Source organism: Solanum lycopersicum, chromosome 2 (assembly GCF_036512215.1).
Source record: "Solanum lycopersicum chromosome 2, SLM_r2.1".
Taxonomy (NCBI): domain Eukaryota; kingdom Viridiplantae; phylum Streptophyta; class Magnoliopsida; order Solanales; family Solanaceae; genus Solanum; species Solanum lycopersicum.
The window spans coordinates 49,450,632-49,464,581 of record NC_090801.1 but is presented as its reverse complement, the minus strand read 5'-3'; the positions used below and the strand labels follow the sequence as shown (position 1 = coordinate 49,464,581).

General features: G+C 33.2%; 2 protein-coding genes across 2 annotated transcripts; both read right to left on the bottom strand.

Annotated features, from left to right (window-relative positions):
* Nucleotides 1-1,280: 1,280 nt before the first annotated feature.
* LOC101256938 (peptidyl-prolyl cis-trans isomerase CYP59-like) lies at nt 1,281-2,956 on the bottom strand. The gene has a single exon (XM_010318950.4). It carries the CDS (start codon nt 2,603-2,605, stop codon nt 1,613-1,615), a length of 993 nt encoding a protein of 330 aa, XP_010317252.2. The 5' UTR covers nt 2,606-2,956; the 3' UTR covers nt 1,281-1,612.
* A 1,933-nt stretch (nt 2,957-4,889) lies between these two features.
* On the bottom strand, nt 4,890-8,122 carry LOC101257234 (RNA polymerase II transcriptional coactivator KIWI-like). The gene is made up of 3 exons (XM_004233526.5): nt 7,951-8,122; nt 7,765-7,870; nt 4,890-5,131 (listed from the first exon to the last, which is right to left on the bottom strand). The coding sequence occupies exons 1-3, from the start codon at nt 8,071-8,073 to the stop codon at nt 5,049-5,051; spliced, it is 312 nt and encodes a 103-aa protein (XP_004233574.1). The 5' UTR covers nt 8,074-8,122; the 3' UTR covers nt 4,890-5,048.
* Between the last annotated feature and the right edge of the window lie 5,828 nt (nt 8,123-13,950).

Here is a 13,950-nt window from a genome sequence, read left to right as displayed (position 1 = left end):
AAATGAAAGGAATAATCGAATCAGTAGGCCTGACATTGTATTCGGTGTTTGATTTATGTTGCACGTTTCCAATCTCGTCCAAAGGCAATTGATCAACCCTGCTTTTAATACTTTGGTCTCAACTTTTCTACCACTTGACATAATTCATTCTATTGGAGATCCATTGTCTGAAGTGGGAAAGCTTTTTTTTAAGGGCCAAAAATTGTATCTAAGAACCATAGGAAGACCTACGAGTCATAGAAGTGTTCTGTCAAGAGTTAGGTGATTTCATGGTCCCAGTACTTGGTCTGCGGTTAACCAATACGAACGGTAGAAAATTTTACGGTCCATAAGTCGAATCAATAGGTAGAATCTGACAATTATTTTAAGAGGCTTTCGGGACTTTTCCCTAATTGTCTTAAATCAAAACTATGTCATATTGCCTTCTATCCTAATCCTTACATAAAGTTTTTAAGCCCCAAATTACCCACTTTTGCATCTCATGTCAATAAGTACGTAATTTTTTCTTTTATATATTAAAAGCCAACAAGCAGTGTACAACACTGCAATTAATAGTTGCATTAAAAGTAATATATATATTGTACTATAAATTGACAATCTGATTAACACGTGTATTTCTCTCAATATGCAGCTGTTTATTTTTCTTTTGAAAAGTTACTCGTGTTTCCTTTGGCATATTTGTTTTCTTTTTACTTCAATTTTCACTTTCTTCTTCCCTCTGTTGTACACAGTGATTCTCTAATTCTCTTTGTTTCCTTCATTCATCACTTTTAATTTTCAATTTTGCATCTCACTTTTCATTTGTTTCAGAATAATTTGTAATTTCTTTTACCTATTTTGGTGATGATTGAATTACGTTTTGATTGATTGTTTTAAGCTAATTGTGATTTCATTGATAAAAGAAATTGAAATCAAAAGACCTTATTGCATTGGCGTCTACTATTTTTTAAACCTTTTACATTATGTTAATTACTATATCATCTCATTCCACATGTTTATGTACACCTTATTAGCTTTACAGTGTCGTATTTGATATTCATGTTTACTCTTTGTAATCAACACTGAACAAATCTAATTTTGAACTTTTTGACTTCTCAGGTGAATGTCGCAACTGCAAACGAGACCGTGTTAAGATTGTATGTATTTGCGGTGATGTCTCTATTTGATTGTAAAGAAGGAGAATTAGCATACAAGAACAAAGTTCCAAGATCTATGTATAGTGACAGAGATACATTGAGAGTGATTAGCAAGGTAAGTAAAGGAGCCAGAAGCAACCACAATTGGAAATTTTGAGTGCGACAAGTACTATTCATTATTCAAGTGTGTGTGGATTCGATCCTAACAGATTTAAGCTACAATCGTTTCAAGCAGAAAAATAGATGTGGAGGAGAACAATATGCTTATAAGAAGAGTGCAGCGTAATATTGAATTACATGTATTTATTCTACAGGTAAGCAATAGGAACCTTAACGTGTCTTTGTTATTTGCCGGTGTTTTCTCCCTTTGTGCTTTCTCGTCTCTTTTCTTGTTTTCAGAAATTTAGAGTTGCAATCTCCACCCTGCTGCTTCTTGTGTTCTTTCTGTTGTTTGATCGCATCATCAACACCATTGCCTATTTGGTTTCTAGGTCGTCTATCAATTGGGGCCATAACTTTGCTACACTCTGACTAAAATCAACTCGTATCCTTCGATCATCAATTTTAGTATTATCCGTCGTAAAATATGCTTGCTCACAGGACTCCTTGTCCTCAAACTCGATGAAAGCATAACAGTGACTATTCCCAGTCTTGTGATCTCTGATAATTTCAGCAGATGTCACGGTTCCAAACCGCGAGAAGATTATATATAGTGCTTCCTCTTCAGTTGACGGATTTAATTTACAAACAAAGAGCAAATTCTCAGGGGGTTTCATCTCAGCATCAGGAATGTCTCCTACACTTTCAAGTATTACTGCTCGGGAGTGTGCTTCCTTCTCTTCACGAACCCCTAATTCCTCATCCTTTGGCATCCAATCATCCTCTAGTCGAACATCATCATCAATCTCATCTTTCAAATTTCTTTCAGGTGAAGCATCTGGAATCAAGTCGTCTAACTGGGAAGGATCATACAATATGTAAGTGTGTTTGATTCGTATATTTTGATAAGGCTTGCCCTTGTCATCCACGTAAGCTTCGTTTATCCTATTTAACGTGTCAAATCCTTCTGTAATCTCTCCGAAAACAGTATGCTCTCCATCAAGAGAATCCAGATCATCACGTAACGTGATATAAAACTGAGAAGCATTTAGATTCTTCTCACTAGTACCAGTGCGACTAGCCATAGCAACCGTTCCCATCTGTGAATGCTTCAAGTTTGGATGAATCTCATCGCTAAAAAAACGAGCCTGACTCCCGTATAAAAATTTGTATATGGAATCCCCTGCGGATCCTGTTCCAGTTGGATCTCCTGTCTGGATGGTGAAATTCTTCCGAATGGTATGAAAGATACAATTATGATAGTATTTTATCTTGCATAATTTAAGAAAATTTTTACATGTCAAAGGACATTCATCCGTAAACAAATCAACTGTTATGTCCCTTAAACTTGTCACAATCATGACAGACATAGCGAAAGGCGAATTTTGAGGAAATAAAAATGAATTTTTTCAAACGATTTCTTTCACAGGATGAAATTTCCAGTGAAGACAGAGGCTGAATAAAGAAGAGGGACGAATAGGGAAGGGTGGAATTGGTTTATTTATTATAAGAGAAAATTCAAACAATTCCTTTTCCTTATTGAACTTGTGTGTTTTGTTTCCTTTTTTTATCAACTACTTGTTTATGCTTATTTGTTTCCTTTTTCTTTTTTTTTTAATTTGAATTAGTAATATTTTTTATTTCTCTGCTTCTATTATTTCTTTTTATAAATATCAAAACGAGTGAAGCAACTACATAGGATACAAAAATCATTGCAAAAATGCAATTACTAGTACAAATAATAATAAGTTAAATATGTCTAGTTCGATTTTCCTTATGTAGAGGACCTTCAATTCCTTGTTTACTCAACTATTCCTTGAAGAAATTTGATCAAGAATCGTCAAACAATGAAGCAGATGATCTTCACTCCACTATCACTTGACCAAGAAATCGAAGAGACATGGAAAGCTGAGAAATAAAAAAGAAAAGAAAAGATATTCAATAGCAGGTGATGTGAGAAAATAACTTAAAATGGTGCTTTTACAAAAGTGTTTAATACATTTGTGGGATAATATAGGATGCACGGAAAGTTAATGTGTGTTTTTTAAAATTCGGGACAATTTCAATGGTGAATTATGTGTCCTTTCTCAACTATAGAATTTGAAGTTGAAAAAACTAGCTCGGAAAGTACTGCTCAAGTAAACATTTTCCTTCTGCAACTTTTAGCCAAATAAAAGCCTATTAACAACTAATTTTGTACTTTCATCTCAAATCATATGGAACACCCATAGTTTAATATCTATGATATTGAACATTATGAAACATTTCATTCACAAGGACATCAGAGTTGCTGGATGCGCAATCCATTTCAATTTGTTCATCAAGTGAGATGACTAAAATATAAGACCACATTAGGGCTACTGGGGTAACGGGATGGCAATGGAACAGGGCGGATGAAACCATTCTCCTTCCCTAGCATCGCCTTGCCCCACGCGCCTTTTTAGCTCATTTATTGAGAACAAGAATGGAGATGTTACCTTTATTTGAAATGAAGATTGATGAACAAAATATGGAACTCATTTTATATGAAAAGTTAAGTTCTTGATGTTAAAATTACCAATCTCTTGCATAAACTTACTATTAATTAGTTCAGTTACTTAGAGAAACACCTGATAAATGGAAAATTTTAAGAAATATATAAAATAAATACTCCTATTAGGCTTGGTATAATGGAGAAAATCAAACCTTTTTGCATAGTTATTTTGAGCATCACTCTCCTTAAAAGAAGGCATGTTCTTGAATGATTAAAGCATTCAGGTTTAATGTGTAGAGATCTTGACATAATCCACCAAACATTTGCCATGACAAAAATATTACTTATTCACTTTAATTTTCATCATATAGTATGGAGAAATACTTGAATAAAAACATGTTCTTTGCCTAGCTAAAAGAATATAGAAATATTTACTCTACTACTAAAAAGGGCACCAACATTATTGTAACTTGTAATTTCCTATTTATGTACTTGTAATGATGCCTCATGAAGTGGAATACATATCAACACAAATGCCTCTTCAAGTATTTTAGCAAAACACTCCTTCGCTTTCTTTTTCTTAAAGGTAAAGTAATTGTTGGTCTCATTGGAACCTTCGCCTTGAAGCTGACTGAACGTCTTGAACATTTTCCTTTGCAAAATAAGTTTCTAGTTTTGGCACAACTGTCCTAAAAATCCAAAACAAAATGACCATAATTTTGTCTCTTAAGTTACTACCTTACGAGGAAATAATCTTCGAAGAGCTAATGCATGTGTGTTCAAACAAAAAGTTGTTAATTAGTAGCTATTGCAATTATGAAAGTTTGGAATGCTAGACTACCTCTTAAGGGCTAGGTAATTGAAGGTCTTCCTTCAATTATTGATGTTCACAAGCATGAAAGCTACATAATAGCTGATGAAGGATTTTGAAGCTACTAAACCTATGTGCTAATGAGAAGGGATTTGTTACAACATGTTTCCAAATATTTCTCAAGTGAGCGATCTGGTTTCTTGAAGGAAGGTGTTGACAAAGGATTATCTGGTCTTCCAACCGTAGAAGATAAATGGGTATCTGTTGATAACCTATCTTTTGGTGCAATGACAACAAGTTGAGGGAGCCTTCTCTGTCAGAGGGTTACGATAAGTTACACCGCCGGCCACATGCATATAGAAGAAGAAAGTAAGTCGGGAAAAGAACATGGATAAATTGGACACCAAACTGTACTACAACATGTTTGCTTTATCCATAATCTAATCTACAACAGTTCCCAAGGAAAAACATCTACTAGTTTTGATTCCATTATACACTCAATTACAAGATAGCCAGCCACATACAACATTTAGCTGTTCTCGGCAACAGCCTCGTCAATTTCATCTGCATGCTCTCTCAATACATTCCACTGATCCATGCTCAATGAGATGCCTGTAAAAGGAAAACACTACAGTTAGTTTCAGTTTCCAACTCCAGCAAATACATGGAAGATAAATACAACACACCCAGTATAATACTATTCCTATATGTGGGGTCTCGGGAGGGTGGTGGGTGTACACAGACCCTACCCCTACCTTTGTGGGGGTAGAGAGGTCGTTTATGATAGACCCTTGGCTCAAGAAAGGTCTTTTCAGGAAAAAATGGTTTGAACTAAAAGATTTGAAGAAAAAAAAATATAATAAACTTGTGTTTAGAATAGAAGATATAATTAAAGCAGTGAACAATTGGTGCAGGAGTTGTTTGACGTTTTATTTTGAAGTATGAAGCACCAAGGAGATGCAGCGGTACATACATAGAGTACAAGAGCAAATTCCAGGACATGCTGAGGAATCTAAACAGATCAGGGAGAGGCAACAAAAATAAGCATAACATCTGAATTCAGCTATAAGCTGGCTCAATCTAGCATTGGACAAACCAGCTCGTTCTCTCTTTCTACAAGGTCCCGTATGACCCAATTCAGCTCAATTTACAATGCTCATTTCTAACATCAAGGAAGGAGCAATGCTAAAGAGACCGCGTGCAGTATCTATCTTCAAGAGTCACCCTTGCTGGTCTTGCATTTCAATCTTTAAGAACACTATTAGTGCATCTCAAAGTATATCAGCTTGAGAAGCACAGTGCTGCAGTAAATATAGCCAATATGACTAAACAACATAAAGGTAATAACTCCTCCCTTTTCGAATTGAAGATACAACCACTAACCTTGTGAAAATAAATCCACATCCTCCAGTATCACAGATTATAACTTATTGTACATTGTACAAGATGTAGATGTATACCTTATAGGAAAAGGAAATAGCTCTGGGGAAGAAAGCTAACGTTTGGAAGGACAGAGTCACCAAGGCATAGAGAAAAATGTTAACAGTTCCCTAGCCAGCAGAAAGGAGCTCCCTATTGTTTAACCAAGAACTAGCATTGGCACAACCTCTTCTTCTGACCATAAAAGCCACATTAAATGCATACGTCGATTTCTACACAACAGAGTAAACTTCAAAATATCTCTAGAGCAATATGATGTTGCTGTAGATTCTTCATTTCCCTAGAATTGCCAATGTCAACCCAGTATGGTATGATTTTAGTTGATCTGTCTGATTACAATAATAACCATACCAGTTCATACAACACAAACTATATGACATGTGAACAAAGCATCAGTCTTGGGCAACTAGAAACAAAAGATTGTTCAGTGAGCAATTTGCCTTTCTGCGGATTACCTACAGTTCATATACCATCACCTAAGCTAATGATTACACCTCCCAGGAGGGTATAATTCCGAATTGGCTCGTGTATATAGAAAAATGTTCCTTCCATCAACCAATTTCATATAAGAACAATGAGAATTGCCTAGTTCTTTTTAATGGGCGTGGTATCTGAGCTAGCTCATAGGCACCTCAACTGTTCCCCTGAGTCTCAACCCTCCCACTTCATTAATCAACAGGCCACACCTCAAGTGTTGCTAATTGACAATACTCAGAACCGACTGAAATTGCAAATGCAAACCAAAAAAAAACATATCCCCCCCTGGTAAACATCATATTAATCCTGAACCCGTTCCATAAACAAGATCACCAAATTTTATCCTCAAGTCTCCAAATTTTATAGCAGTCTCTCTTAGTCTTAATCTTCTCTGTCCTCAAGTCTCCAAATTTCATTGCAGTCTCTTAGTCTTAATATCCTTTCTCCTCCAAAGGTAAGAAACAGTTTGGCCGTCGATGGATATTAGGATTTGATTGTATACAGGTAGCCTTGTGCAAACATAAATACTGTTTCACATGAATAAGTACACCAAGCAATTTGTAACATATCTGCTTTGTTTCAAGGATGTTGAAACAGCTTGCATATCTAAGATGTGTTAGAGAAAACACTGTTTGTGATGGTTTGTTTTTGAATTCCTGTCTGGTATCAATATTATATAATATTTTCTATCATATTATATAGTAGAAAATACTATATAACATTGAGGCATGACAGAAATTCAAAATAGTAAGCGAACCATCACAAACATTGTGTCATGGAAAACCACTACTTTGAAAGCCATTTCAGCCCGATTCCGGAGAAAATCATTAAGGCCAGTCCTCCCCAAGGTTACACAACTCTTTAAACACATAGACTCGTGGCTAGAAGTTTGGAGTTGCACAAATACAATTACTCAGAAAATGACTATTCGAGGTAATGGAAGAATTGGTGAAGGCGAGAGTAAATAAAAGAGAGGTTTTTTTTGCACTCTTCTGTATACATAATTCTTAAAATGAAACATGAGGAAACCAGAGAGAACTTAACAAAAGATACAGAGAAACCTAAGAAATTTCTACCACTCCCGTGTCTCAGTTAACAACTGAAAAGCCCCTTCTTACTTGTCACAGCCAACCAAAAATTATAATTTACTCTCACTCTAGAGTCTAGAGTTATAAAAACCCTAAATGCAACATAGATAAAGATCAGCTATGTGACTAGCCTCGCCCAAATCGCAAACACAAGCGAAATGAAACAACGAAAACGAAAACTACTAAAAACACCGATACCAAAGCCAAAGGATTAGCAACAGAATGAAAATGAATAACTACCTTTTCTGCCGGGCATTTGCTTGCCATCTTTCACATAAAACTCTCGAATATCCACCATTACCCTTCCTCCAAAGTTCCTAACTGTTACTCTTCGATTCTTAGAAATCTGAAACAATGTCACACCACAAAAATCAGAGAAGAGTAGAAAAGTGATACAAAAATGGTTGTGTGAAACGAAAAAAATACCTCACAAACGACGATGGCGTCTTCATCGTCAGAATCATCGGTTCTGGAAGCTTTCTTAGGAGGATTGTCGCCTTCAGAAGCGTATTCATTCTCTTCCTTTCTCTTTCCGAATCTTCTAGACATTTCTTCTGCTTCGTGTACAGAAATGGTTTGAATTGGAAGAAATGGGGGAATGGAGTAAGAGGTAAATACCCTTTAGGCCGTTTGAGATGGGCCTTACATTATTGGGCCTAAGATGGTTCAACCTATTTTAAGCCCATATCAATTTAAAGAGTGTGTCCGAATTTATCTATCTATCGATATTATTGGGAAAAAACATAACTAGACACTTATATGATCATATACTTAGTGAATATGAATTATGGTATGTATAATATTTATTCGACTAAATTCATCTGTGGTTCACTAAAGTTGGCATCAAATTTCACATAGACATCTTAACTGTGCGATGTTCATCTTAGACACCTCATGTAAAGTCCCGTTATATTTTTTTGACACTTTTTTTTAACAATAAGGGCCCGTTTGGCCTGTATCATGATATGAAATCATGATAAGGAATCATGAGATGAAACTGAAGTTTTTTTTGACATGAGATGAAATTGAAGTTTTGTTTAGACATGCATTTGGTCATGCGATACCATATCACGATATGGTATCGTGAGATGCAATCAACATTTGAACATGTGATTTTACGTTGATCTCATGTCATGATTCCATATGGTTCCATATTCTTCAAAAACCATGATACTAAATCATATGGGAATACCATATCATGATTTGAGATATTTTAATACAAAAATTGATTCACGAGTTTATGTTTTGTTAAAACCACATTTATATTATTAACCATTTGTTTCACATGTAAATAAAATTTATAATCACATCATCACTTTTTAAAATTATTATTCTCACCGACATAAATTTATTACACTCTTTAACATTTATTCACTTTAACTCACACTTCACAATTGTTGAGTAATAAACTCTTGAAGAGCTCGTGAAAGGTGTTTCATTTTTACTCAAATATATTGATGAAACAATTATTTAAGTGAAGAATAAATAGTTTTATAATAATTTATTATACGATTTTACAATTTTTTGTTTATTTCATAAGATTGAACAAACAATTGATGCTATTTTAATAGTTTTAGAACTAATAGGATTTTTATGTTTCTGAGAAAATATACAACACCAAAATTTCATATCGCATGTCCAAACAAAATTTTAGTTTCATCTCATGATTTCATATTATGATACTATATCGCATGGCCAAACGGACCCTAAGAAAAAAGTTGAAGAGAGTGTAATACACTCGTCGATGACGTGACAAACGACAAATTAAGTGATCATATGTGTTATTTTAAGTTTAAAATCTATTTATTAAATAAAATAAAAATAATACTTTAAGAAATCAACTTAACCCCTCCCATGCCCTCCCCACCCCAGCCCCGTCCCCATGGTAGTTGTCTTCTCTACTATATCCAGCAATTCTCTTAATTGCTCTTTCAAATTATTTTAGATTCTTTTTTTCTTTCTATCTTAGTGTTGTTTTGAGAGAAAAAGAGAGGAGGAGGAGGAGGGAGACAAGGAGAGGAAGAAAGAAAAATTATAAAATATGAGTGTTCATGTCCATTTGTTCGGCGATAAGGTGGAATTGAAAATTGTCTTTTTTCATACACTCTATATCTCTTTTGTGCTTTTTTATTTTCTTTTACTATTTTTTTTTCTTTTTAGTGTTGTTTTGTGGGAAGAGAAGAATGAGAGATCAAATATGAAATATGAGTTTGCTATCCATTGTTCCGGCAAAAAAGGTTGATGGAGGTGATGATATATATAGAAAAGTAATACACTGAAGAACAAAAGAATGACTTAAAAACGTATTTGATAAAAAAAAATTGGCAAGAGTTTAAGCTTGAAAAAATGGTGAGAGATGGTGACTTGACAATTGGAGAAGAAAAAGAGAAAATAAAATTAAAAATTAGTTAAATTAAGTTTTTCACGCGCTATTATTGAGTGTATGACACTCACTTTGACATGTCAATCGAAAGTGTCTAAATGACACAACGGGACCTTACATGAGGTATCTAAAATTAACATCGGTCAGTGAAGGTATCTAAGTGAAATTTGATGTCAATTTTAAGGGGCCATCGATGGGTTTGGCCTATTTATTTTCATAGCCGTTCGGTATTCATTGAATTTATGTGTGTAATTGCTATAATTTTAATATCAAAAACACACCTAAACTATACCTTTTTTAGTTTCATACTTTAACTATTGAGAGTTTGAGTTTCATACATGAACTATCACTTTTTCGTTTGAAAAACACATCTATCTCTTTTATACTACTCTCATCATGGTATGTGTAATACACTCTCTCTTTTATTTTAAAAAAATTTCACATAACACTCTATATGGACAAAAACATTCAACCTTGACAAATGTTAATTAAAATATTCGTATTAGTTAAAATTAAAAATCATTATAAAAAATAATATTTTCTTTATAAAATTAAATGTGAAATATTTTTCTTACGTCAGGCCATCACTCATCCCCCCCCCCCCCCCCCCACCACCACCATTTTTTTAAGTTTTTTACTTTGTTTAAATTTCTTTTATAAAAGAATTTAATTTTTTTACTTCATCTCCTCCCCTTCCTCAAATACTAATTTAGATATTATTTTATTTTCGTAGAAAAATAATTCCATCCACCCCACTTAACCCGCAGCTTCCTTTTTTTTTTTTTGCCAATGTTTTAGATATACATATTGAAGATATTTTTTACTTGGCATCACAAGACTTTTTTTAATTTTTTAGTTATTTATGTTATATTCAGTACTACAAAAAAAATCTAAAAAATATATGTACGTACATATCTAACACAAAATGAGGAAAACGTAAAAAAAATAAAAATCAGGAGCGGAGGATTAAATGAGATGAGGTAGAGTTTTTATTTATTTTTAAATAAAATAATATCAATTTCTTTCAGGGGACGAGTGGGTGGTTTTTTTTGGGGCGGGGCGGGGTTGGGGGGGGGGGAGGGATGAAGTATGAATGTTTAAAAACATTTTATAAAGGGAGAAGGGTCAAATATGCCCCTAAACTATTTGAAAAGGTTTAGATATACCCTCCGTTTAAAGTTTGGTTCATTTATACCCTCGTCGTCCAACTTTTGGTCTACATATGCCCTTTTGGACGTTAGTTGGCCAACTCGGAATATCCAACTCATTTTACTTTTATTTAAATGTCAAATAAATTTTTCTCGTCATTTTTATGTATTATCACTTGACATTTATATTCAAGGGAAAAGGGTCAAATATGCCCCTAATCTATTAGAAAGGTCTAGATATACCACCGTTTAAAATTTGGTCAATTTATACCCTCGCGTCCAAACTTTTGGTCTACATATGCCCTTATGGGTGTTAGTTGGTCAATTTGAAATATCCAACTCATTTTACTTTTCTTTAAATGCCAAATGGATTTTCCACATCATTTTTATATATTATTACTTGACATTTATATTAAAAAAGAAAGGGGTCTTTTATGCCCCTAACTATCCGACCCAATTCTAAAACACATATACGACCCGTCTTTTAAATAATCTATACAACCCGACCCTTTCTTTTAAAATACCCTATATGGGTCGGATTAGGGCATAATTGAACCATTTAAATGGCGAACACTATCGTGCTCTGATTGGAACCTCCGAGGAATCAATGGCACGACAACTAAAGGAAAAGGAATTCGAGGTTTGAAAAGCGTTTTGGCGCAATGCAGAGCTGGAGGCGCAAACCTAGCAGACAAGGGTTAGAGCAGAGGAATTCATTGCAACAACGTTACAGACACAACTGCAAGCTGCAGCAGGCGATGATGATGTAAATAACAAAATAATTCACACATATATGAGTCGGATTAGGGGCATAATTGAACCATTTAAAAGTGCATATGTAGACCAAAAGTTGGACGGCGAGGGTATAAATGGACCAAACTTTAAACGGAGGATATATCTAAACATTTTCAAATAGTTTAGGGGCATATTTGACCCTTTTTCCTTTTATAAATGACTTTTCTTTTTTTAAAAAAAAGGATGGGGTTGTGGGGGGTACGTGGAGGAGGTGGTGAATTCGGGTAAGAAGAATAATTTAATTTTTTATATCGATAGTAATACTTTAACCTTTAATTTTAATTGATATTAATAATTTATTATTTAATTTTTATCTAGGTAAAATGTTTTATATATGTGGAATGTTAAGTGTCAATGTTTTTTCAAATAAAAGAAAGAGTGCATTACACACAACACTGATATGTGTTTCTCAACACTTAGGTGTACGTGTTTTTGACACTTGTCTCTATATAATCAAGAATTATTTTAATCCTTTCATTCATGTTTGCCTTTTTTTCTTTTTCTTTTTTGGATATTTGTTAAACCCTCAAACTAAGCAACGTCGTTATAGACATGACAACGACTTGTGCATTGGACTCGGTATGGGCATGGGCAAGCAATGTATCTATGGCGATTTAAGTGTTAGTGCACAACAATGACCAAGGATACTAGATGTAACACATCGGTCTTAGAAAGAACTAATTTAATTAGCAAGAACCAATTTGGAAAGACCAAGGCTAATTGTCGTGCGCATGAATTTTTAAAAGAGACTATAATTTGGGTTTGGCAGTAAGAGAATGTTATGTGCCTTTAATGAATTAGTGAAACTCTTCCTTTGTTGTATTGTGATATTAATAGAGGTTGGGAATTACTTTATGTACATTATGTGTGTTTGTCCAACTACTAAATTGCCTAAAAGAAAGAAACAATGTAAGTACCGAGACAAATTTGTATGTGTTGTGAGGCTCAAGTCTGCAAACGTTGTTAGACTGCTTAGAAGTGGTGTAGAGTTAAAAAAAAAATGATCAATGTATCAATTGTTTTAGTTTGTCCGTTTGATTTTAATTTGACAAGTAGTTTAAAAAAAATATAAAAAAAAAACTTTTGTGTTTTTAAATAGAAGATTTGTTGAATTTACCAAAATATCTTTATATAAAAGTTTAGAATTAAAGAGTTATAAAAAAAAAGAATTTCTTTTATAACGAATTAACAAGAGAAATAACACATGCAAATTAAAATGAAAATAATAATAATTTTATCATATTGATATAATGTTTTAAATTAAAAGACTATTGGATTCGCCTCTGGGCTCGTCCTGGGGCGGGACTCCACCAAGATGCCCCGACACTCAAGTATGGACACGTTACTATTTATAATGATGCAATATCTATGATTTCCACATAAACATATATATATCTTTAAAATACACTATTAAATAGTGTAAGGGGAAAAGTTCCTTCATAAAGTTTGGTATCGTAACAACTAGGGTTGTACATAGATCGGTTTGGTTTGATTTTTTATTTTTAAAAATCTAAACCATTATGTCGATTTATCAAATTTAAAAACCAAATCAAACCATTTAAAGTCGGTTTTTTCGGTTTCATTTTTAGTCGATTCTTTTGGGTTTTTTGGGGTTTTCAATTTTTTTGGCTTTTTACAATTACATCGTATTTGAAAAAGCGATAAACATTTTTTTTCACTTACCTGTGTGATAAACTAAACTTAAAAAATGTTAAGTGAATAGAAATTTTTGAAAAGATTGTCAAATTCACATGAGCACAAAAACTTTTTTTTTTTTTAGAAATATCAACATTTATTATGCTAAACTAATATGATTAAAGGCTAGTTGCAAACTGAATACAAAAAATATTACAAAGTAAATTATTAACTTTGAATTTAAAAAACTATAACAATATAATTATAACTTCAGATCTTAACACAAAATAAAATATTTACAATTTTTACAAGTCCAAATTTAAAATAAAATAGATAAACATTGAAAATTATAAACTAACTTAAAATATATTAACAAAGTATATTATAAATAATATTTTTTAGCTATAAATAAAATAAAATTATATATATATATATAATTTACAAGTCCAAATTTGATATAAAATA

What these genes read in the sequence shown, in the direction of transcription:
- LOC101256938 (XM_010318950.4), bottom strand. Translation starts at nt 2,605, where the DNA reads ATGTCTGTCATGATTGTGACAAGTTTAAGGGACATAACAGTTGATTTG.
- LOC101257234 (XM_004233526.5), bottom strand. Translation starts at nt 8,073, where the DNA reads ATGTCTAGAAGATTCGGAAAGAGAAAGGAAGAGAATGAATACGCTTCT. An exon ending in ACGCCATCGTCGTTTGTGAG is followed by an intron (nt 7,871 to 7,950) that starts GTATTTTTTTCG and finishes ACATTGTTTCAG; the next exon opens with ATTTCTAAGAATCGAAGAGT. An exon ending in GCAAATGCCCGGCAGAAAAG is followed by an intron (nt 5,132 to 7,764) that starts GTAGTTATTCAT and finishes TTCCTTTTACAG; the next exon opens with GCATCTCATTGAGCATGGAT.